This window comes from Cheilinus undulatus, linkage group 13 (genome assembly GCF_018320785.1).
Source record: "Cheilinus undulatus linkage group 13, ASM1832078v1, whole genome shotgun sequence".
Taxonomy (NCBI): Eukaryota; Metazoa; Chordata; class Actinopteri; order Labriformes; family Labridae; genus Cheilinus; species Cheilinus undulatus.
Genome location: NC_054877.1, coordinates 38377669 through 38403692, shown reverse-complemented (window position 1 = coordinate 38403692; position 26024 = coordinate 38377669). Strand labels below are relative to the sequence as shown.

The following is a 26024-nucleotide window of genomic DNA, read 5'->3' as shown; positions in this document are numbered from 1 at the left end:
TGTACATTTCTATCCATCCAGGTAGGTACGTTGTCATATATCGTCTTCATAGAGCTAACGTCTGCATTGCTGGTCTCACTTTCTATCTCCTGCACTTGACTCAGGATTCCTTTAAGTTCCTCTCGTTTTCTCAGATTTTCAAAGATTTCCATTGCTGCTTTCACGTTTCCTTTCATGATCTCCTCCTTGTGGACAGAAAGCCTTTGCCGTCTTTCATCATCAGTCTCCTTTACTTTCTTTTCTCTTAAAACAACCTTAGCCTCAAGATTGGGTTGCTTTTCAGTGATGTCTTTTTGCTGTGCATGGCATTCATAGGCTGGACTTTTGGCTTCAACGTTAGGATGTTTCTCCAAAGGTTTGGGGTCTGATTGGTGTTGAGGATTAGCTTTATTAGATTGTTTTTGGTCACTTCTATCATCATGGTTTTGTTTGGTCTTCTTGGACAGTGACAGGGTTCTTTTGTCCAGAGTGTGAGTGTCTGTCCGCTCAAAGTTCCTCAAAGCAGTCTGCAAGCCTGCATTCATTTCATGTTTACCTTCTTCTGCATATTTCTTCATACACATTTGTATCTCCTCAGCTGCATTGATTTTCTGAATTACATTCTTCTCCATTTCTACGTCACAGTCCCCTTTCATTACTTGTCCATCTGATTTGCTCTCTGTAAATGTTTTCTCTATCTTAATTTCCTGAGCCTTGGCATCCAGTGGTAAGTGTTCCAATTTTTGGTTTGAATCCACACTGTCTTGTTTCAAGGGTTCAAACACAGTTACTTTACTTATTTTGCCATGTCTCGTGGTTTCTTGAAGTGTGGCTGTTGAGGGTGCAGGTAGCTGTATACCTTGTTTACTTTGCATGCTGCTTTTCATGGGGAAAGCGACCTCGGGAGCAGAACCTGAAGTACTTGGTTCTTCCACAACTACTGATTTAGTCCACTGTGGCTTCGGCGGTAAAGCTGGCCTCTGCACTTGCACTTTCCCACTTGTCTTTTGAGGGATTGGAGGTGGCGATACACCCTCAGGACTGGATGAATTAGAGTATCCATTTGCTACGAGGTTGGGTGATGAATTCTGTGATGTTATGGTGGGTTGTCCTTCATAGGTTACTGAAATTGAAGGAGACAGTTTTGTGTCAGATGGAGGTACAGACACCACAACACACTGACTGTGATTAGTCTCGCTCCTCCCTGAACAAGCCCTTCCTGAATTCCTGTATATCATTGCAGCTTTATAGTCTCCTTTGGACACATTTACACTTGACTTTTCAAGAGATTGCAGAGCCAATTGGACATTACCTCTTACAATATCTTCTTTATCTAGAGGCTTTAGCTCTGTGGCTGCGCTCTGCAGAGACCTAATAGCTGCCTTCACATCTCCTCTGATAACTTCTTCTGTCTCATCTTCTGCACTCTGTCCATTACACTCATAACTTACAAAAGCTGGCAGTGATACTTGTGCACAATTACTGACTATAACTGCTCTCTGTTGACTAGCCTCACAGGAGCTTTCCTTAGCTTTCCCTGAAGCACTGACCTTTGATTTGCTTGTCTTGACTTGTTGGCTTCTGGAGGAAGAGGAACACGTAGACTGCGCCATTGTTGAAGTGCTCTGCTCTTGTGCGGTGACATTGAGATTGTATATTTTCCCGGGGACAACCACTTCACGTTCCACATGCATGCTTTGCTGTTTGGCCATTTCCAAGGACTTTTTGGCTGCTTTCACATCTCCAGATATAATGACCTCTTTTTGAACATGGCTGCTTTCCTCTACAGGAGCTTCTGCTGACAAGTCCATGTCATAGATAGTTCCAGGTTTAATGATCTCCCGCTCAACACACATACTCTGCTGCTTTGCACGTTCCAGTGACTGCATTGTTGCCTTGATATCACCAGCGACAATGTCCTCTTTTTCTACAACGACAGGCTGCTTTTCTGCAAGTTGTTGCTTTGCAGTTGAGATGTCCCCAGGGATTATTTCCTCCTTTGGGATGCAGCTTTCAACAATGATTGAGCACTCTGATGAAAACACCTTTTTAGTATTCTTTACATCCCCTGGCAAAACATCAGAAATGGTTCGTTCTGCTTGGTCTTTTTGCTGGCAGAGACTTCTCTTTGCTTCCTTCACATCACCTTGAACTATTTTAATGTGTTCCTCCGCCGTAGTGCTGTGATCAACTTCATCTCCCAATGCCTCTTCATGGAGGCTTTTCAAATAGTGCAGATCTCCTTTCTCAATGCAACTTTTGTACAAATTCACATTTCCTTTTTCAGTTTCGTCCACTCTACAGGATGTAGTAGTCTTCTGACTATTGGCAGTAGCTAAAAGACTTCCAATCGTAGACTTTACATCTCCCTTTTCTATAACGTGACTTTCAGTTTTAGCTTCATAATTGCAGATAAGTGAATAAACTGACATCTCAGCCTGTCCCTCTTTAGTCTCTTGCATTATGATTCCCTTTTTCAAACCCTTATCTTGAACAAGCATTTCCTCGATCATCTGGATAATGCTTTGTACTCTCTGGTCTCTCTCCAGTTTGATCATCATGGATGACTGGTAGACGGGGAATTCTACCACTGTGGTGTTGACTTTCCCCTTCTCCACTTCTCTGAGAAGTCTAACCTGGGGCTTAAGAGTCGGTTTGAGTATGAGTTGTAGCATGATGTTTCTGATGTTCCCCCCAACAACATCTTCTTTCTGAATTTGAACACCTTCTTCACTTTGAAGCACATACTTTGCCATGTTAACATTATTGCTCTCATTTGCTTCTATTACAATGCCACTTGAGTGAACATAATTCATATGATACAGATAGGACAGGGTGTCAGAAACACTGCTGGCAGTGATTTTATCCAGTGGAGTGGTCTCAAAAAGCCAGGTGGTGCACTTTACATCAGCTTTTGGTATCTCCTCCCCTGTACTTTGCACTGAAGTCCCCTCAGACTCCTTGATTTTATCAAGAGGCTGCGATTCAAACAGCCAAGTGCAGCGTTTGACATCTCCTTTCTGACTGTCTTCCCTGTGGACTGTTTTTACTGGACCTTCCTCCTGAGGTTCCCCTTTCAGACTGTCAATAGGCTGATTCTCGAAGAGCCAGGTGGAGGTCCTGACATCCCCTTGCTGGACATCAGTGACACTAACCATTCGCACAAACTTCTTGCTTGCCTGTTCAGATTCAAATATCTGTTTATTAAGCTGAACATTACTACTTCCTAAGTCTTCTGTGACTTTGACAGAGGGCTCGTCTCGGCTGGTAAGGGAGTCCAAAGGTTGAGTCTCAAACTTCCATCTTGCTGATTTGACATCCCCTTTCTTGACATCCTCCTGGGTGACAGCTCGGATCACATAGACTTCATTCTCTGCCTTGATAGCATCAAGGGGTTTTGTCTCGAACATCCACCTTGCTCCTCTCACATCACCGCTCAGTACCTCTTCTTTTTTCACTGTTGTAACTTCATGAAACTGGCCTTCTTTGTCTCTGATGGCATACAGTGGCAGGGACTCAAACATCATGGTGCTTGACTTTACATCAACATTGCTCACAGGTTGTTCAGTGGAACTTGACACCTGTTCAAGGGGTTGGTCCTGGATTTTGTCCAGAGAGGAGGTTTCAAATATGAACTTTTTGTTCCGGACATCACCACTCTCTGCACCACTGACTTTCTGAACGTTTGCATCAGTTTTGTCCTTGTTGATCTGGTTCATGGGACAGTTCTCAAACATCCAAGTAAATGTATGAACTGAACCTTTTTCAACCTGCTGATCTTGACTCTGCTGATCGGATGTTGTCACCATTTCTGATCCTATTTCATCCAGAGACTGGGACTCAAAAAGTTCCTTGACTTTTGAGACATCCCCTGACTGAAAGTTGACCTGGCTGACACGTCTCACGTCACGTTCACGATTGGCACCCTTTCTAGTGCTACCCAAGGTTTCTGTTTCAAACAGATGTTTAACTGTTTGAACACCGGCCCCTGATTTGATGGAGTCTTTAATGGTGCTGCAGAGCTTCAGATTGTATTCTTCACCATCTCTGATGCTGTCAAGAGGCTGTGATTCAAAAAGCCAAGTAATGGACTTCACATTGGCGTTGTCAATGGTCTCTTTCTCATGTACTTTGTCAGATTTCTCATACAAAATGTCCATTGGTTGTGTCTCAAACAACCATTTACAGGTCTTAACGTCACCTTTAGGATGTTCCTCCTCAGTGCTCTGCTCTGTCTGGTTGAACTTTGAGTGGATACCGTCTATGGTCTGAGTCTCAAAAAGCCACTTTGCCATCTTGACGTCACCCATTGTATCCTCGTGTCTTGTGATGCCTTTGATAACTTCAACGTTTTCTTTCCCCTCTGTAAGCTTGTCTAAAGGTTTTGTCTCAAACATCCACTTATAGTTTTGGACTTTTCCTTTGATTAGTTCTTCTCGGCTGACTGTTGTGACTTTATGGAGGTTACCAGAGCTGTCCTTTATCGCATATAAGGGAGTCATCTCAAATGTTGCCTTATTGCCTTGTACGTCTCCTGCTTCGATAACTTTTACCTTCTCGATAGATTCCTCGTCAGAGTGTGCAATTTTGCTCAGAGGAATCGTTTCAAAGAGATGTTTGAATCCTTTTACATCACCTTTTTCAATCTCTTGCTCCTTGAACAAAGTGCTTTTCTGCATGCTTGCACTCTCAAATATTTGTTTTTTGCCTTTTACTTCTCCTTGTTCATTAGCTGAAAGAGTGATTTTCTTCAAATGCCCAACTTCGTAGCTATCATTAAGAGACTCCATGGGTTGAGTTTCAAAAAGCCACAGAGAAGTCTTAACATCTCCGCCAATAACTGCTTCTTTTTCCAGAGACTTTTCCTCAGAGTCTCCTTTCAGAGCTGCCAAGGGTTGCATTTCAAAGAGCTTTCTCTTGCTGTCGACGTCCGCCTCTTCTGCGCATTCAGCCAATGTCCCTTTAAAGTTGTCCTCTCCAACAACTTCTGTTATCGTGTCAAAAGACTGAGTTTCAAACATCCACCTCTTCTGGTCAACTCCTCCTCTGTTGCCTTCTTCTAGAGATATACCTCGGATTATTTTCACCCCATCAGTTCCCTTATTGATCAGGTCCAGTGGCTGTGTTTCAAAAAGCCAGCGGGCAGTGCTGATATTGCTGCTGTTGATTTCCTCCCTGCAGATAGATTTGATCTCATGGATGTTGCCACTGTTGTCTCTGATAGCACAGCAGGGTTCTGCCTGGAAGAGTTTAACAGTCTTTTGGACGTCTCCTTTCTGCTCCTGGAGCTCAGATTTCAGTTTGAGGAAGCTGTGGTCCTCGATGGAGTTGCAACGTCCCAAGTCACTCAAAGGTTTAGACTCAAAAAGCATCCGCGTTCCCCTCACGTCTCCCGTCTGCACTGGTTCCTTCAGCACTGCTTCAACCAGTTCACCTTCTTCTGTTTTGGATTTGCTTAGAGAGTCTAAGGGCTGAGTCTCAAACAGCCACATTGACGTTCTCACATCTCCACGTACTGAAGTCTGTCTTTTAGTTGACATTTGTTGGGTGCTGTCAATGTGCTCAAACATAGAGGAGGTACCTCTGACATCTCCACCTTTTAACTCCTCATCAGACAAAAGCTTCTTGGTTTCATGAGGATCCCCAATGTTGTCCAGGGTCCAGTTCTCAAAGATCCACCTCATGGACTGGACTTCACCTTGGTAACCTGATTCCGCCTGAGGGTTTTCCGACTGAACTGCCTTCAGTATCTCGTCATCCACCGCAACATCAAGATTTGCCCGTAGGTCTGGGTGGATGTGCTTAAAGAGCCTCTTCAGCTCACTTTTCTGCCGCTGCTGGTAGAACCCAGAGAAGGTTTCTTTGGGTGGAGGGACAGGAAGGCCACAAAGCTCTGAAGGCCCTTCATAGTCGAGGGGTCTTGGTGGTATTGGAGGAGGGGGTGGAGGCAGGTCTTCGTCATCATGAGATGATGGTGAGACTGTGACTTTCCTGGCTGCTTCAGCCATCTTTAAATGAAAGACAGATGGTAGTAACATACATTTAGGTTTCAGTAGTTAAAAACAGATTAATTGAATAGTTTGGTAGCTGGCATGCATTTTAACAAATGAAGCCATACTTTACCTTTCTGTATGCTCGCTTGTTGTTTTTCACAGCAAATCATCTTCTGCTACACCAAGGTTATCAAAACACTTCAAAGCTGTTAGTAGGTAGACATCACACACCTAGACACCTTCTTATCACTTCCATTAATACTATTTCTTCACCTGTTAGAAAAAAACTTTTATAATATAAGCTTATCTAAAATGATGGCCTATATGATCTAGCACAGATAAGAACTATATCATCAGATTTAAGTTGTGTTTATTTATATTTTTCAGCTTTTTTGTAAGGATTGTTTTATTATTTTCCCTGGAAATAGCTTTCTCTTTTGTCTCTTTAGTTTTGACTGAGTTCAACACAGTGGCTTTTGCATTCCTGCTGAAAAAAATATCTTTACTGTGTTAATATTAAAAGATAAAAAGTGTAATTGGTCTTTTGTGATCTACCATCTCAAAAAAAACGTTAGATTTCTTAGCATTGCAAAGCAGATGGATACACCTATTTCCATGTTTCTCACTGGCAAATCCATCTTGGGTGCTGCTATAGCGTCAGTTTTATCAGAACTTGAGACATGTCTTTGCTAAAAGAAGAACAAAGAACAGCACTGAGTTGTTGTCTTTTCAAAAATGAAAAAAGTCTACAGTCACCATGGTTATGTATTTCTATATGAAGCATACCTCTCAGTAGCGGCGCCCATCCGTAGCGGCTACATCACGTGTTACATTGCTTTGATTGGCCCGTAAAGATGTGACAGACAGAACGTTCATCCAGTCACCCTCTGAGTTTTTTTTCAAGGCTCTGCCCTTTCCTAAACACTGTCTATGGAAGGTTTTCCAGATGAATGTGTGAAACAAATCCATCTGTCAAGTTATCAATTTCTGACATGTTAGATCATAATCTAATTGGCATCAGTTCTTTTTTAAAATACTTTAATGGTTTAATTTTTGCTTTAAATCTTTTTCAGCTGATTTATTCCCATTTCATTTTATTCAGTATTTGTTTGTGCTCTTATCTTTTATTGGGACTTTATATCAATTTTATTCCCCTTTTTGCCATACAGCACTTTGATTATCATATTTGCTCAGGCTGTAACAGGAAACCATCAGCTCAGGTTTTCTACCAGACTTGTTAATTATGGTCTGTGACCGTTCAGAACTCTGACAGAAATATGTGACCCAAACAACATTACTCTTATACAGCAGAGTAACTTCAAAAATGATCATAATTTTAGGCTAACGTTGAGTTAGCTTTTACTACACATGTGTTAACATTAGCCATTAGCTAACTAAACTAAATTGCTGCATGCAGTTTCAGTTGTCCACACCATTTTATTTATATCTGACATCTCTCCTCTCAGTTTTTGGCTTTGTGAAAGTGAAAAATTCAACACCACACTCTAAAGATTTGGAGTATTGGCTGTCCGATTTGTAGGTCTCATAAGCTCACCGCTTCAGTACACCATAATGTATAGTTACGGTTGCTAACCTAGGACTGATAGATAGATTCTTTTATTATTGTCTATGACCTGTGTGTCCAGGTGAATGTGTCTGTATGATGTGAATTAGGCATATGAACTGGTCCTAAAGTAGGCTACATTAGTTTATATAGTAAGCAGATACGTCGAGTCAGGCTTCCTCATACCTGGGACTGTAGAATCCACAGTGAGTCTTAAAACTTTTCTTTTGGAAAAGCAGGACTGGCTGAGTACTCATGGCTCTGTAGACAGTGCTGGCAGTATTTTAGACATTACTGTCACTAAGAGCTAGCGCTGCTAGTGCTAACAGCACAGCTAGCAGGCATACACCTACAGCAGCATCTGAGTCTGAGACTGCACACGGAGGGAAAAACTTGTCTGCAGTTGAAATACACCCAGGATGTAAAAAAGTCTTTTTAAAAATATCAATTTTTGACTAATTTGAATGACTTCAGAATCATAGAAATTAACTGTTGCGATTCAGTTGTGAATCCATTTTTTCTGGCACCTCTATGATGTAGTATAAACCAAAGTATATTTGACTCATCTAAGTTAGAAACAAAGGAGGCAGAAATCCTAAAGCTACAAAAGTTTTGACTTGTGAATGGTGAGTTAGACAATGTTAAGCTGTTAGCATGCACACAAAAATGTTAGCTTAGACACCTTTACTAGCTGCTGTATCTATCTTAAATGATGCCTCTTTTGTGTAAAGTAGTGCCTTCTTATAATGGCATTTTCTTGGATTGTACGTCATACGGAAAAAAAAATATAGTGGCAGCCTCTAGGTTTTCCACACTGGGGCAAAATAGACAACGAAATATTTGTTTTCAGCGGCTTCCCTACTGCAACCGATGTGCTTCTGGCTCACATACTAAGGCTCATTTATGCTCTAGGTTCATACAAAAATAGGTCAGTGCATTTTTACAAAATAAATCAAGTATATACTGCTGTCTCACAGCCTGCTCAACTCTGTGGTTGCCTCTCTGTCCATCCTACACCCAGCTTTTTTGCTATAGTTGTCTGTATTCGGGCCCAGGTTGGCTTCCATCATATGTAGGTTTGTAGTTTCTAACGAAATACTCAAAACACCTTAAATTAAAGAGGCATATTTTACCCTTTCAAGGCAAGTTTATATTGGTCTCAGAGGTCCCCAAAACATGTCTGTGAGGTTTGTTGTTGAAAAAACACTCCAGTGTAGGATTTTTGCATGTCTAAAAACTGCTCTGTGTCAGTCCTTCTCAGAACAAGCCGTTTATGTGTCTGTAAAAGGCCAGTAGCTGCATTAGCCTTTAAAGACAAATTCAATCAGAAAGTTCAATCAAGTTTCCTCATTTTTCAACTGATTTTTCTTCATTATGTTTTGCTGCTCTGGCTGAACTTTAAGCTACATTGCTCCACACAGCAACATTATATTCAACATTTGATTTGTATCTTTAAGCTTTTAGAGAACAGGCAATATACGTAAGAAATTAACTACAGAAAGCTCCATCCGCATCTGTTTCAAACGTAGAGCACAAACGAGCCTTTGGGCTGACAATTTACGTGACGATATTTACAAGGAATCAGCCACCTAAAGGATTTATTTATTGATTTTAGACAATTTACAGTGCTGAAATCTTTTTACATGTCTACTATTACATGATTACTTTTAAGGTATTGTATATACATTAAGTTTGACTTGATTTGACATAAGACCTTTGATTGCTACCATTGTTATGGGTGTTGGTTTCACGTGGATTATATGTTCAGAATTTTTAGTTGAGCCTGTATACTGTGTATTAAGGTTGACAGCGGTCCTCAGTCTTGTTCTGTTGTAAGCCAAAATACCCCTGTGACAGTCGACCATTGCCCTGTCTTCTTATATACAGTTTGTGGTTTGGCTAAGAGTTTCAAATTCTACGTAAGAGAACGGTACTGCTTATGGGGGTCAGCTCTAGCTGTTAGTTCACTTTCCCTCCTTGATGACATTGTGCCTGGTTGTTCAGATACAATATATTTAACTTCAACATTTAGGTCAAGCCTGGAACAAATGTTTTTTTTTTTTTTTAGTAATTTAGAGACCACAAGTAAGAAATCCATCTGTTTCGAGGCTCTTTTGGAATTGTTAACATGTTTCTGTCACCGTATTTTTAACGTTGAAGGTCACAGGTTAATATTTGTTCAGAATAATAGTCAGTTGCACAGCAAACACACACTTAAGTAAATGATGCTAGTAAAACTATCTAATACCTTTGTGGTTTTAGTCCTCTTGACTTGAGTGTTGATGACTTCCTGTTAAACACCAGAGACAGAATTTCAGATTCAGATCATAATGAATGAGAAGTTACATTTTATTTCTGCACAGGTGTTTTAAATTAAGAGTGTGTGACAGATTTATTGTTGAATGTTGAGTGTCATGTATTGTGGCAGAGCATAGCGGTCATTCTGTGATGAGGCCCAGGACCTCAGTGTCTGTGGAGGAATGCCTGGTATGTCAGGAACTCACCGTGTGTGTGGAGCCTCCTGTGGAGTCTGCTGCTGCTGTTCTCGACAGATACAGAGCTGATCGGTCTCTCACAGACGACGACAAAGATATCCTGTCTCTGCTTAGTCTTGATGGGGAGCCCCCCTGAGTCAGTGATGGAGCGTATTTGTCATCTGAAACAGAATTAAAAAAAATACTGTAAACCAAACAGCAAATCTATCAGAAACTTTTGCTAGATATGATGCCTATGGTAACAAATAGTTTGTACACAAGTCCAATACAGCTGGAATTGCCAGAATAAATCAGGATACAATATGATATGATGCAATAGCAATTAATCCATAGTAGCAGGACTCTAAATATGAGGGTGCAAGCTTTATGCTATAAAGGAGGAGGCTGGGGTGGAGGAGGTTAAGCTTTGCCAGCAGCAGCTTGATGCATCAGCATTGAAGCAAGCAGGCATTAGTGAAAAGTACGTCATGTTTAAAAAACCCACTGTGTTGAGAGAAAGAGCTGTGATTGGCTGTGGGAGCTGGGAGGCGATTAGTGGGATCAGTTGGCCGCCAGCTGATCACGACTGGGCGTATATATACCATGTCTTGCATGAACTAACGCCAAGCGTCATTATAAGAGACAGAGAATTTTGATTTTTGCTCGAAAGTAGCTATTTAACCACAGACATGAACAGCTGATTAACCATAGACAGAGATCGTGATCTGTCACATCTGAAATCTTCCCAAGACTGATCACTTCGTCCTGACACTTCCCAACTATTAAATTCTTCTTCATTCGATGCATTGAGCAGATCTAATGCCACCTTACATTCATAAATCTCTTATTTTTACAGTGGTATCCATGTTGATGGCTGTCTATGATATTGATCATCAACTGGTGGCCCTAAAGCAATAACAGGCCCCCCAAAGCTTCCTATCTGGCCCCAAAAAGACAAATAAATTCAAAAAAGGTATGGTTTTTATGGAATTTTTCATCTTTATATCCCTATAGCTATTAAATCAACCCTAAAAATAGTCAATATTGCAACAGTTTTATCAGAAATGATGTAACCATTTTAACAGAAATCCACCCGTCAGCCATTATTGATCAATAATACATGATAGACACACAGCAGATTTTTATACTTCACTGGACACTCTGGATAATTATCTAAATAATTCTAGCAGCAGAAATTAAAACTGTGTTGTAGGAAAGACAAAATGTAATGTCCTCATATGTACATGCAGGGTCATAGGAGAATAAACAATAATGATGTTTCAGTGATTTAACACCACATTTAAATGTGAAATGATGGTTTCTGGACATTATGAAGTTTGTCATAATCATGTTAAAAAACTTGAAATATGTGCGTACCATCTTAGGTGAAAATATTGTTAGATTTGTTTAATTATAGAGAGGGTAAAGAGACATTTTTGGTCTTTAAAGTCCCTGTATAGTGAAATCCAAACTTTGTGCCTTAACACACTAGCTATGTTTGAATAAGGTTGCTGTAAACATTTTTTGAAAACACTGAGATCTATGTGTGACTGAACTTTTTATTTGGACCGTTAGAACAGCTCTTTCCTGGCTTGGTTTTATTTGAGCAAGGCAAATATAGGAGCCCATGACATCACCAGTCTTAATGGGGAATAACCACGCCCCCCTGATGCTGCAATCACAGAGCAGTTCATCTTTGTACAGGCTTTAGTTGTCAGTTGCATGTTTTTGGTCAGCAATTTATCATCTACGGTGGCCTACAGGTCATTAAAAGTATCTTAATAGAGAGATTTGTACCAGAAAACAGTAAATTTAATCCCCAACTCCTCTCCCTCTGCTCTGGCACAGAGCCAGGCAGCTGTGCTCTGATCAGAAGCATTTTTTCAAATCTTAGAGGATCGTGTTTCTCCTGAGTGGGCGTGGCTTCAGCTCATTCCACCTACACACCCACATTATCCTCAGGCAGATTTTACAGCCTTGTGTTTCATGATTTTGAAGCTTATTTTTATAATCTTAGAGATGTTTTCATGACTGAAAGTTGGCCTAGTGGTTCATAACACAGTGGCCTGTCATACTACAAACCTAAAATCAAGATTGTTTTATTACTTTACAGGGACTTTAAAAAGCCAGTTATTTTTGCTGAGAGGGGGCAAATAAACTGTAATACTGACTACACCAGAATTCCCATCACTAATTATAAAGACTGAAATACAATAAACCTTTAAATGCACTTTTGCCGGTTAATCTTTGTGGATGTTGTAAGTACAACTCAAGCAGAGTGTTTAAAGTCACCAACAACTTTAATGATAAGACGGTGTCTATTTATAGTGATGTTGGTGGTGTTTATTTATAGTGATGCTGGAAACTTTCTTATCACTCCTGTTCATTCTTATCTACAATAAGACCCACATTTGTTCTCCTCTCTGTGGTTTCCAGCATATTTGAGGCCTTGTTAATTAATGAACTGAATCTACGTGTGATTTACAGTGTTAAACACAAACATTGTAACAGCCCAGTCTGTTTATGAAGGCTTTGATCCCAAACAGGCCCACACAGCCAGCCTGCTGCCTGGGACCCTCACCAAACTGCATACCGCGGACCGAGCATGACGCCCAAGAAGAAAAAAAAAAAACAGCAACTGCTAGCTCAGCTGGAGTTACACAGATTGTTTGCACATTGTTTGTGTGAGCTCTGTGCCGTCAAACCGTCAACACCTGACCGCAGGAATGTGAGAGCCTGACCCTGTGGAAAGCATGGAAATGATCTCGGCCTTGAGAGCGTATTTCACCTTGTTTTACGTTGCAGCAGTTCATGGCCTGGTAAAGGTTTTATCAGGATAAAGCTGATCCAGATTGATAATGCAATTTGTCTCTCCCCAAAAGAATCCTTAATCTAGCTCACTTTATCCTTGTCATTCAAGAAAATCCACATAAGACCTGATCCAGGTACAAACTTTTAAGAACGACTAAATCCAGATCACCAGAGTTTTAAAGGGGGGCTTCACACTTATCTAAGGGGGGCCACAAACCACACAAGCTGAAAAATCCTCACATCTGCTTAAGACTAGACATTTAATGTTTGATAATGATGCTTACAAAGAGTGTAAAAATTAAATTTCCTGCCTAAGGCCTCTTCAAGAGGTGGTCTCACATACAATTACTGTGGACATGGATATGGTACGCGGTTGATGTGAACGCAGCTTGACCCAAGTACTGGGTAGCTTGTCAGTGAGTTGTAAAGGCAATGCTAAATGTTTCCTGTCTTTAAGAAAATGTTTTATCCGCAAAGCACTGACTAATTTCCCCCTCCAAGCTGCACAGCAGATGTAGAAGTCAAACAAAGGTCATTTTTGTCTTAAGACAATATAAACATCTATAGAAGCCTACAGAATGGACTTCTCCACATGTAACATAGGCATTGCTCTCAAGCATGTAACGAGTACTAATGAGAAAAGAGCCAACGGGGGAGTAATCGCACTAAGACATGGTATGAAACAATCTTGCCTGATATGAACACCTAAAATATTATTTATCCTCTATGTGCAGGTTGAAAACTCAGCAGTAGATGCAGTTTAAATTTTTGAGTAAAGATAAAGACTTCCCTGAAAATATACTTAAAGCTCCTGTGAGGAACTTTCAGCTCATGTTGACTTTGGTGCCCCCTGTGGACACAACAGTCAGTGTCACCTCTTTGCTGCTTTTGTCCTGTACATGTAAAACTTACGAAAGAGGATTAGGGCCATGTGTTAAGAAAAACATAATGCCGTGCACTTTGAGAATAAAGTCAAAACGACAAGGAAAAAGGACAAAAATTGAGAATTTGCTTGAAATACAATGAGATGAACAAAGTTGAAAAGTGTGTTTAGGACTATGCCAAGTGTTCAAAGTCTGAAAGTTTAAACATTTATAGTTATTAGGCTACTTTTGTGACCCATATGTAGTGAAATATTCCGGCGAAAATAAAAATAAGTTAAAGTCTAAAGCCTGGAGGAGGGGTGTCACATAACGCTTATGTATGATCTGTTTCAACAAAGTGGTCCAGCTGGATTCAGTACAGATTTGTCAGAGTTTAGTGCATTAAACTCTGATCTTATCGGTTTTTCCTTAGCTGATGCCTGTCTCTCCAAACTCCAGCCTCGCTCATTGTGACAGGAAATCCATCTCTTTTAAGAGATCCAGATCATTTGGCTCAGCTTAGTAGAGCTGGCTCCCAAACAGCTCTTCATTTGGTAACAGTTTGGCTTTTTAAACGCGGATCAAATAGTGACAAAGGAGGGAAAGGAAACTGGCACTCAAGTGGAAGCTAGCTACAGTGGCTCACATTAAAGAGCCATTTCGTAGCACAGGCTTGTTTGAGAACAGCTCATCCTCTCTCAATTACTCCCCCCCACAAAGTTGATAGTACATCACCGTTTTGGTTGAAAGCATGTTTGTGACAAAACAAAATTTTTTTAAATGTTAAAGGGGCTCAGCTGGCCACCTAGCTCAGTACAAGCTCTAAGACTCACCTCATCTGACTAAATAACACCAGGAGGTCTGCAGGACTGAGTTTTTCATATATATATTAATCACCTCCACGTCAGGTAAATCTGTGAAACGGTGGTAAAAATCACTTTTTTGTAAATGTGTCTAGAAATCTGCTGACAAGAATTGCAGCAAAGAACTAACTTTCCTCCATTCCTATTCATTCTTTTTTGGTTTCCCCGAACAGACATTTGGTTGCAAACGTATAGTTTGCAAACCAAATTCAGACTTTTTTCTCAAAAAATTCAACTTTATTTACAAAATTTCAACTTATTCCTTTTCACTTATTCTCAACATTTCTCATTTTATTATCCAAATTTTGACTTTACTGTCACTGTTATCATTTCAACCTTTTTCTTGCCAACACAGCATTATTTTTTCTTTTACCCATGGCCTTAATTCTCTTCCACATTAATTTGACTTTAATGACATGAAAAGAAAATCTGACCCAGCTTTCTGCTGACACTAAAACATATTATTTGACTGTTTAAAGCATCTGTTTCTGCAGCGAGTAACTCCCTCTATCTGACACCTACCCCGCTGCAGCAGTTTCAGACTTTAATATCAACCTTACAAAATTAAAATGTTGTCACTAATGTGCTTGTTTGCCCTACTTAGTCACAAAGATGTGGCATTTACAATTGCAGTTTGTTTTATAACTAGGGAAAACCACTTATAGGGGCTTTAAAGTAGAACTACATTTTAAAAACTCATAAAAAAGCACACAAAGAGGCCACTCAGTTACATTAGCTGATTATAATCCACAAAAGCCTTTTATCTCTTTGCTGATCTCATCCTCTACATGTGCCAAAAAACTCAACTTGCTTTCATTTCACAGTGAACTGTACCACTCAGTTGAGTTTTAGTAATTAAAGCTTTTTAGTTGCCTAGTGTCACCAACCTAATCTGACACCTACCCTGCAGCAGCATTTTAAAACAGTGAAAATGAGGATATAGAAATCATGATCTTGTTGCTGTTTGTCTTTTTTTGTTTTTGTAGCTCTTAATGAGGCATCACTATAAATATGAGTCTGTTTTATAGCCAGCTAAAAATCCTCACAGGAGCTTTAAATACTGCAGATGATTACTGAAAGACAGATGTTACAAAACTGTGAGATATTTCAACACCAAGTGAACAGTATCGCTGGAGGTCAACAGTCCAGTGTGCTGCAGCGTCCGTCCAACTGTAACTAATGTCCAGATTTGAGCGCACACCTCGCTCTTTCACACACTAAGCCCTCGCAGGACAAAAGGACCGACCAGCAGGCCGGCGCCTCTCACGAGTCCGGACTTAAAGCATTTTCATAGCTGGATGAGCAGGCAGAATGAGTCCTCACCGCCTCAACTGAGGGGTCAACTTCATCACTTGTCACGGCCAAACACCAGCACACTGTAGCTGACGTGGAAAAAAACAGTGGTTACTAAATTGAAAGCGTCTCAAAAGCACTCCTAGAGGCATTTTTCCACCGACAGCTCTTTGATCTGTATTCACTCTGCAGGAATGAAGAAGAGCTATTAGCGGAGCAGTAATGTGGGGGCATTTTGGGCCGTGGGCAGCTGTACAAATGATGGTGAGATGCAGTTGGTATTTTTTCTCCACCACCACTACCTTCACCACCATCAGCTGTTGGAGATCGTAGCCACATTCACAGACGGTAATGAAAACCTGCGTGCTGAAAGGCTGCAGGGCCTCTGACCCACAAATAAATACATCACACTACAATAGACATACAATACATGCACAACTAGAGGTAGACTTTTAAAATCTAATGTTATGGTTGATGATGAAAGGGCAGCTAATGTTGGACCTCCTATTCCAGAAACTTCTGAGGATAAAGGCCTGAAAATGGATTTCCAGTTAAGACAGAGTATTCATCATCTTATTGGCCTTGCCAGTCTAACTTTGTTGGTTAATGATTTGATTTATCCTTTTATAACCTAAGATGGTCTTTTTCCTGCAGACATTTACAGTTTTAATGTAAACCTGCACATCAGAAGTCTGTTTGAGGCCTCAAATCCATCACACTACAATAAAACAAAAATCAGATCCCTCTTATTGCTCGTATGACTGACAAAGTGCTTTATTTTTAAAATATGCCATCACTCATTTGATGATAAAATAGGAAAGCTAATATCCGACCTCTCATTCCAGACATTTCTGAGGATAAAGGGATGTAACCTGATCTCCACTTAAGACTGAATGAAGATGGCAGCGACACACTTAGGACAATTTGCCCAACTCTGACGTCACTTGAAAAGGTTAAACCTTTAAAAAGTCCATATTTTGTGCCCCTACTTAAGAGATTTCTTTGCTCAGTGATGAATTACTAGTCTGTTTGCTTCTTATTGTCGTTTATGAAGCACAATGTGGCCCTCACTGAGAAGTGAGGTTGACAAAATGTCCCATACTCAAATATTTCTCCATACGACATGTTCAAAAAGAATCAAAGCTTTAAAATACTTCAGATCTTAAATCATTTTCTGGCTTTAAAGCTGCCGTGAGAGAAAGAGAAGAACATATAGAAAAAAAAATCAGCCAGATTAGGATGCCAAAAACTTTTCAAACAGGTGTACATAATGTTTAATTCTGCTAAAATTTTATCAAAGTTTAAATTCTGGTGTCCTAACTCTATTGACAACTAGTATACAAAGACAGTTTTAAAGTCATGGAGATAAAAACAAATTAAACACTTCATAGTGCCATCAAGAGCCATCCATTCAAGCAGTTCATCCTGTTAATTCTAGGGCTAGAACTCTTCAGATTAAATGAATACATTATAAAGATTATAAATAGTATTTTCTCAGTAATTAACATACAGTAGTGCCAGTCTTTTAAAACTACACATTCACACCTCATATCTCCGTAAAGGTGGTTTTTTTGTCATTATACTCACTAAATCACCATCCGGCGTGGCTGTCGCTCCCTGTATCTCCTCTGTGTCTCTTCAGCTCTCTGTGATCTACTCTCGCTCTCTCTCCTCTCTCTCTGACTGAACTCGTCCTGCGGCCTCGGTGACAGCTGATTTTTATCAGAGCCCAGCCCGCTGCCCCGCTGGAGGACTTTGGCTATTTTGGGAGGGTGCTGCTGCCCGGCTGAGTCAATCTCCTGTGTTAGTCAGTGGGGGACCCCTCCGCCTCCCATTCCCACAGATACATTGTCACCCACTATAACGGGCTCTGGGTGGGACCTGGATGTGTGTCAGTGGGTAGTGGACAATGTAATAAAAATACACTCACTGAAAGTCCTAGTTTGGTAAAGTGTGGCACTTATTAGGGCAAAACGAGACTTTTCATGTTATTGTCTTAAAGCTGCTTCAATATGCTCAAAGACCAGACCAAAAGAGTTATCCTGGTTAATGATGGCCCAGATGCTTAACCCCTTAAATTTCTGGGTAAAATTAATCAAAAATGCCTATCCAGGAATACCTGAATTAAATTGACTGCTGTGTTTGAATCATTTGGAGTCCAAACACAAACAAGGTGTATTCAGAAAGTTTACACTCTCAAGTTTCTGCCCAAACTGCCAGATTCACTGTAGTGGCTGCTGTGTAAGGGTTAGGGTTGTTTTTTCCCATCTAAATTTGTATTGTGAAATAGAGGCCTGTAGATGACTGTAGCTGGGAGGTTTTAGCTATAAAAACTCAGCTGGACTAAAGCATGAAACCTTGACTTGTTCAGGTTTAAAGCAGATAACAACAGAACAGGAAATGAAGATTTTACACCGGTTTTAAGGAGAACTGCAGCTTTTTTAAAACTGGAGATCTAAAAATAGACCAAAGGTAGGCAGACATTTTTCTATACAACATTAATTGCCTGGGGTAAAACACATTATTATGGCAAATACAGTGAACTATTGAGAGCAACAGCTGCTAAACTGAAATCATAACAAACAGCTGATAGATTTTTATGGATGTTATCATGTTTAGAACTAAAAAACTGACTGGATTTAGATTGTGTGAATCAGAGCTTTCTAGTGGTGTATAATGTGATATTTACCTTTGTGAATAACTGATTACCTACAAAAAAAATACTGGTAATAGTTACATTTTTTTTTTCTTTTTTAAGAAATACTTCAACAACCAGTTGAAGACGTGCAAGGATAAAGAAAAACACCTCTTTCTTTCCTCTCTATTCTTTGTCCTCCTCTCTCTCTTGTTGCAGTTCCTGTAATCTACAGGAAGAATACAGTTTTTAATAATATGTGAGGTAACCCTACTTTAGTTGCACCCAGACCCTGTGGAGGGTCCATTTATTTGAACAGCTCTCAGCCTCAGCTGGAGGGGGTCTGATCCACAGACATTTTGTCAGTCATCCTTATTTCCAATCATCAATATGATATTATTATGTTTTAGTAAATATTATCATAGGTATTCCTTTCTTTCTATTCCTTTTTTCATTCTTACGTCTCACCTTCTGTTTGATGATGGTGACAACGGAGGAGCCAGGGAGGACTGAGAATAGTAAAGCATTGTCCTGGGACTGTTAAGAAGCCGTGAGGCGAAAATAAATTTGAAAAAAAGGGGAGCTAAAAAAAGGATAATAAAAATAAATAAATAATAATAATAATAAAAATAATAACAACAACAATAATACTAATTATTATTAGTAGGAGTAGTAATAGTAGTAGTATTAATAAGAATAATTAAGTAAACTGAAAAATAACAAAAATGAAGAAAAGGAAAAATGTAATAAATTAAAAAAAAAATACATCCATTAAAAAAGACAGGATGGTCAGCTGTATATTGCTGGTTTGTTATATATAACTTGCATCATTATTAGTTGCGAGTTTAGTTGTGATATAAAAAATATTGTTATGAAATAAAAATAATGTGATGAAATGGCAATAATAATATTATTAGTGAAAATTGTTATAAAAGTAAAACAACTTATTATATTATATTATGATAACAACTGTTATTGTTATTATTATAATTATTATTACTACTATGATATTATTACTATTATTATTATTATTATTATAGCTCAATGATAATATTCAGTCAAACGGGTCTATAATAATAGTAATGAATAATAGGAAGAATAATGATGCAAAATAAAATAATAATAATAATAGCTCAATAACAACATATGCTCTATCAGAGGTCTATAATGATAGCAATAAATTATAATAATAGTGTTCAATATTGCAATTTGAAAAACAAATACCATAATAACTATCATTTCATTGACTGCTTTTAAGATGTTTCAGGAAATCTAACATCAAATGGATATTTTTATCTGTGATGAGTAAAGCGTTTCTTTATTTTTGATAGTAATCCTCACCGTAGATGTCCGCTCACATTCCTACTGTGTCTTACTCACTCCAGATTCATCATGAGGTCAAAACGTCAGCTACAATACACTGCAGCCATATCACTTACAGGACACATGGAGGCAGAGCTCAGAGGGCCAAGGTCTGCGTCACGCTCAGAGCCGTCAAAGACAGACTCAGTCCTATCTTAAGCTTTAAACCCAACACATAGTTATGCTTTTACACGCTTCATCCTCGTCTTTATTTAGCCGTTATACCACAGAGACAGAGAACGCGCAGCTCTGTCAGGATAAACAGAGATACTCTGAGACCAGAGGCTTTGATTCGAACATTTTTACTCTGCTGTAACTTCATCTGGATTTATTTTATATGATGGATATGTCAGCACTCACTGAGGGATAAACATCTCAGCATACACACCTGTTTCACATCACCACAGAGAACATAAAGTTCAAGTTAAAGTCTAATGTCTTATCTCTCAAAGTTCAATAGTTGTGTGACTTATGAGGGCTGATTGTGAAACATGGCACCTAAATAAAGCAGTGATCTCATGTCTTTGGGGAAACCCTGGCTCACATCCACCTGTTCTTCTTAGATCTCAGTGACTCGGCATAAAATCGAGTCCCGCTGCTCACCGTGTGAATATCGGGATGATCTGTCGTAAGATTCTGGCAGTCCATTCATGACCTTTCCTCCGTCCTCCTGGGAGTTTCTCTGTGGATAAACAACACATGAGCATATCAGTGTTTTTGTCACATTTTGGATCTTTAAAATGTTTCAGTCATTAAACATTTTTGACTCAGGATTGGCTGTAGTGCATTTTGGTTAGTCATCTTAAACAGACTCTGATGATTATACTGTGCTTTTGTGAACACATGATGGTAGACAGATTGTCCACAGATGAATGCAACAGGTCTAATTTCAGTAAAATTAAGAGTAATAGTGCAGGGAATCTCAAAATATAATGCCCTCATATGAGGATGCTGGGACGAAGGAGGTTAAGATCTATTGTTTAAATATGAAACTTCTCCAAGGATACCAAGTAGGTTAGTAAGTAAAGTTTATTTTGTACAGCACTTTTCACAGACAACAGTCACAAAGTGGTTTACAAAAATAAAAAATACAGATAATAAAAGTGATGATTATGAAATCCCCACATGACCGCAATATAACAACTGTATAGTATAAAATAGGAGCTAATATCATAGCTGTAAACAACTGTCGGCCTTCCAGGGCTTTATAAAGTGTATACACTCAAGCAGGCTGGACAGCTTTGAAGCTTCACTGGACTTGAATGTGAAAATGAGTTGTAAATCACCTGCATATCGATGATATTTTATGTTAAAACTCTGTATAATTTTTCCAAGGGGCAGCAGATAAAGAGAGAAAAAGCAAGGGTCCCAGGACAGAGCCCTGTGGTACCCCACATGACAGTGGAGAGGACTCAGAGACACAATAATACTCAGTGAAAATGTTCTGTTAGAAAGAAAACCACGCTCATTCTGTTACTGAAATGCCAACCCAATCATGAAGCCTATTTAACATTATACAAAAGCAGAGCTAATATCAAGGAGAACCAACACTGTACAATCCTCTGTATCACAAAACATTAAAATGTCATTTGACACCCTCGAAAGAGCGGTCTCAGTAGAGTGCTTTTTTCTAAAGCTAGACTGAAACGTGTCATATATATTGTGTTTTCCCCAACCAAGCTCTCAATTGATTTGCCACTGTTTTCTCCAGGAGTTTAGATAATAAAGGAAGTTGGGATACCGGTCTATAATTCATGAGTAGAGATGGATCTAAACTGGCCTTCTTTAAAATGGGTTGGATAGTGGCATGTTTTAAATATGACAGGAAACATCCTGTGGAGAGTGGCAAAGTAATTTGTTTGGGCTTCATTAAAGGTCCACCAGAGATCTTTCAAAAACAGGCAATAAACCTCCAACCCAGCGCTTTCCCACAACCACTTAGACCTGCGACACTGCTGTCTTTGACTACACACACCATCAGTCCAAGGAGAAGTATTATGGTTGGCCCCGGTCCTACTCTTTACAGTTGCCACCTTGTCCAAAGCAACGAAGCTAACGCTAAAGCTCTCAAAGCAGCTTTGTAAGTTACATTGTGACATTTTCTACATAGCTAAATAAGCTTTAGCTATGTTTGCTAAAGCTAATGTTGCTAAGGCTAACGTAGCTATGCTGTCATCATTTCCATACTGGAAATAATGACATGTATTTATTATTGCACACACCTGATTGTTTGTATCCTTTAAAGGGGTGTTGTAGCCTCTCCAGTCCTGCAGGGGGCCCTCTTTCCCCATCTTACTGCTGTTAGCAGGTGTTGAGTTGAGTTGAGAGCTGCTGAAGCTTTCTTGCAGAGAGACTTTGGACTCAAACAGAGCACACAGAGCTTTGGTGCCTGAAGACTCTTTCTGAGGGAGTACTTCCATGGAGCGACTCCTCCAGAGTTTTGAGCTCCCTCCAGACGCCCACAGAGAGATGCTCTCCCTGCCCTCTGACCTCCGCCATCTACTCTCCACAGTGCCCTCTGAACTCTAAAAGAAGAGGAAATTTTCTGTATAGTTTTAGATGATGTGATGCTTCAGCAGTTATCACATCTACAGCTCAATTGGAAATAAGAAAATTATACAGTACCTGAAGTTTATGGTCCCCTTTTTCAATGCTGGTCAAGTGTGAACAGCTTTGGTATCTGTGTAAACACATTTATTAAGATATTCATACACACGGTGACAGTTAAAATAATCAAAAAATGTCTAAATGAAACATTCAAATCTCAGCTCAATACTATTTACTTGCTTTGTGTAGCCTTTTTTGCACTTAATGTATGCAGTTAATGCAACACTCAAAGCTAGGGATACTTCTCTTTATGAGTTCCTCAAATAAAGAGATATGCATTTGGTATCATTAAACAGATTAGAAAAAGTGAGTATGAACATTTGAAAAAATTTTGGGAAGGTCATAAATATTTCTCTCATCATCTCTATGATACAGTCAGTTGGATGTGTCAGAAAAATTGCATATCCAAAACATTTTGCATAAACAGAAACAAGGAATGCAAGTAGCCCCAACATAATGCAGGTCACCACATGAATGCAAACAGTTGCAACCCAATAAAAATAGACGTGACCCCAATGCAAAAAAATCACAAAATTGTAAGAGGGGACAACAAGAATGTAGGTAGCCACAAAACAAATGCCAAAACACATGACAACGACAACCTCAATTCTATTAGCCAAACACACAAACGCAAGCAGCTCAAACACAAATACACAACATCATCATATTGCCTTGCAACACAAATGTAAATAACTGTAATGCCAATGCAAGTAGCTGCAACACAAATGCAAGAGTAAAAAAAAACCACATTAGTGGAGTCATTAGCCAAAACAAATACAAACAGCTGCAACTCAAATGCAACAACACAGACAAGAATGACAGTAGCACCAACGTGCGTGCACGAATGCAGGTTACGACAACATAAATGCAAGGAGCTGCAACACAAAAGAAAGTTGCCACAACAAGAATGCAAGTATCCACAACACAAATGCAGGTAGCTGCAAAATAGGTGCAAAAATTTACAACATGAATGCATGTAGTGACTATGCAAGTAGCTGCTGCACAGGTGCTTGTATCCACATCACGAATGCAAGTAGCCACAACCCAAATTCTAGTAGCTGCAACATAAATGCAAGGAGCCACAATCCGAATACCAGTAGCCACAGCAAGAGTGCAAATCGCTGCAACACTAGTGCAAGTAGCCAAACAAATTAATGCCAACAGACATGACAGCCGCAACATGAATTTCATCAATCAAGAGACAAATGCGACAACACTAACATGAATGCCAGTAGCCACAACAAGAATGCAAGTATCCTCAAACTGTAAACATATGGTGGACTTGCATTTCATTTTAATTGATATAAATAGTTCTTTAATTTTGCAGATTGGTGTGAAAAGACATGAGATGGTGTACAAAAGCCTGTTTTTCTAGATTTTCTCAGTTTATTGATCAGTTCCAAATGACAAAGGATGAACGTGATTCTGCATGGTCTCTAAAAGTAGATAGGACTGTCTGTGAATGTGTATCACGGGTAAATTTAGCAGGTCTTACTGTTGCACCAGCTGAGTCACCGACTTCCTCTCCCAGCGGGTGGAGGCTGACATCACCCATGATCTCTCGCCACCCCCAGAGAGACTCCTCAGGGATTGGGTCCTCCTCAGACCAAACGTCTCCATGACACAAATGCTCTTTCAGCAGCTACACATAGATGTCATATTATATTATCTTTATTTACATTGCAAACATGGCTTTACAGAGTGCTTTGACATACAAACACAAGCATGCATATGAATATCTAACTATCACAACAACCACCACAAGGGATCAGGAAACACAAAAACAATTGTAAACAAAACTTTACACAATATCTTACAAATGTTTCTTTACAAAAAAGTGTATATTTGTTCCCTCTCTGAGATCCTCATAAGGCTTTAAGGATCTGAGTTATGTAACAGATTGTCAGGCTGACAGTCATATGACTCGGTTAATGTTTATGAATGGCTGCTCTCTCCTGCACAAATCTGAGCCTCAGATAGACTGTGTGCCCTCATGGAGATATCAATATAAGATCACACCACTGCAAATGACTTTGATAGTTCATAGAAATAAAAACATCCAATGATCTTAATACTGAATAGAGAAGTTAGTCTTTAAAATATCTCATAAACTAATCTAGGTAAAAGGCTATTAAGCTACAAAGCAGCAACAATAACGGCTTTATAATTCAGGTTATACTGCACGGTCTGCATTACTAATAAGTCAAATAAATAATAGTACCTGAGGAGAAGAAGCAGGAGTCACCTGTGCATCCCTGTCTCTGTGTCTGAATTGTGGTTTAGGAGCATCTCTCACAAGACACGGCAATTTCCACTGACCAAAGTCCTCTCACACCTTGTGATCTCAAGCTTCCGCTGAGATCTGATACCTTAGTATCAAACACACTTTCATTAACAAGAATTTATGAAAATCATTTTTAGTATCCTTCAACCTGTTGCTATTTAATATTAAAGCTGACACCTGTTTTATATCCCTAAATGGTAATGAAATGTGTTAATACATACGTATAAATCAAATTTTTTTACCCTTGTAGTTGTTTTATGGAAAGCAACAGAGTGCTGCAGGTGTGACGTATTTTCATGGCCAACCCAGAAGTTAGCATTGTGCTGTTTCCACTGACAAAAGCCTTTGGAGTTTTGTCCATGGATTTTGGGATTATTCTGGAAATACACTTTGTGGTGAGAAAAGTCTTGCTCATAAGATAATCCTGCCATATGAGTGTTACTTTCATAATTTCCCGAGTGTAAATGCAAAGTAAAAAGCTAAAGTTTGACTATAGCTATGTCATCTTTAGCTAAAGCTAACCAAGCTGAAGTGACCTATCGTTTGTATCTACTTGTAAAGCAGGTCTATGCATAATTTAATTCTGGGGAAGACCTCTTCTTAGTCTGTAGTTTTAGCAATTTAGTAACTGCATGAATGTAACTGCCAGACTTTGTTTATGAATAAAGTTTTTAAAAAATCTAATAAAATTTAATAAAATCTAAAACTGGAAATACAGCACTCTTTTTCTGAGGTATATGTTGTCTCACATGAACAGTCTATGAGAGTGGCTATCAGAGATGTAAGGTTTGCAGCCAGAACCCTCTCACTTTTTCTGCCTGGCCCCCTTTAGTGGATAAAAGCTGTTCCAAGCCTCCCACCCATCACCACACACATCAACACAAAAGCATACAGTACACTGATATCCAAAGAAAATCAATCTCACACAAGTAGAATGTGGCAAAAGAAAGGAGAATGTGTCTCTTTCTTTAATTGCAACCATTAAACTGAGGGTGAGATGTATCATATTTTTGTCTTTGTGTTAGTAGTTGGGTTGGCTGGTGTAGATGTTAGCCCTGTTTTTAGCTGGAAGTCCTTGCACAATATTTGCCATGCTTAGAAATGCTTAATGCACTGTTTTATAACATGAAAACTGAACATATATTATTTGCCCCCAGTGACATTAATAAAAAAATCTAAGGTCTATGCTTTATACATGCCTTTTATCTGTCGCCATCAAGTGTTCAACAAAACAACCTGCAAGTAAAAGCCCATGTATTGCTGGCATTTAAGGCTGTATTTTACTATTTTATTTCT

The 26024-nt window shown here is 39.3% G+C and overlaps 1 protein-coding gene across 4 annotated transcripts; it reads right to left on the bottom strand.

Moving 5' to 3' along the window:
- Positions 1–467: 467 nt before the first annotated feature.
- Positions 468–24708, bottom strand: xirp1 (xin actin binding repeat containing 1). Of its 4 annotated transcripts, XM_041803894.1 has the most exons (9): positions 24666–24708; positions 23940–24086; positions 22463–22517; positions 22060–22362; positions 20441–20519; positions 10041–10192; positions 9785–9826; positions 1530–5987; positions 468–1102 (listed from the first exon to the last, which is right to left on the bottom strand). In XM_041803894.1, the coding sequence occupies exons 2-9, from the start codon at positions 24062–24064 to the stop codon at positions 1100–1102; spliced, it is 5217 nt and encodes a 1738-aa protein (XP_041659828.1). In that variant the 5' UTR covers positions 24065–24086; positions 24666–24708; the 3' UTR covers positions 468–1099. The 4 variants fall into 4 exon arrangements, with proteins under 4 accessions (XP_041659828.1, XP_041659829.1, XP_041659830.1 ...); XM_041803895.1 differs by lacking the exon at positions 23940–24086 and having other exon boundaries at positions 24666–24702; XM_041803896.1 differs by lacking the exons at positions 20441–20519; positions 22060–22362; positions 22463–22517; positions 23940–24086; positions 24666–24708 and adding an exon at positions 17428–17550.
- Positions 24709–26024: the final 1316 nt, after the last annotated feature.

Bases quoted from the DNA above. Each gene is read 5' to 3' on its own strand.
- xirp1 (XM_041803894.1), bottom strand. From the start codon at position 24,064: ATGGAGACGTTTGGTCTGAGGAGGACCCAATCCCTGAGGAGTCTCTCT. The intron at 22,518-23,939 runs GTAAGACCTGCT...GTGTTTACACAG, and splicing joins GTGACTCAGCTGGTGCAACA to ATACCAAAGCTGTTCACACT. The intron at 22,363-22,462 runs GTACTGTATAAT...CTCTTCTTTTAG, and splicing joins AAGGGGACCATAAACTTCAG to AGTTCAGAGGGCACTGTGGA.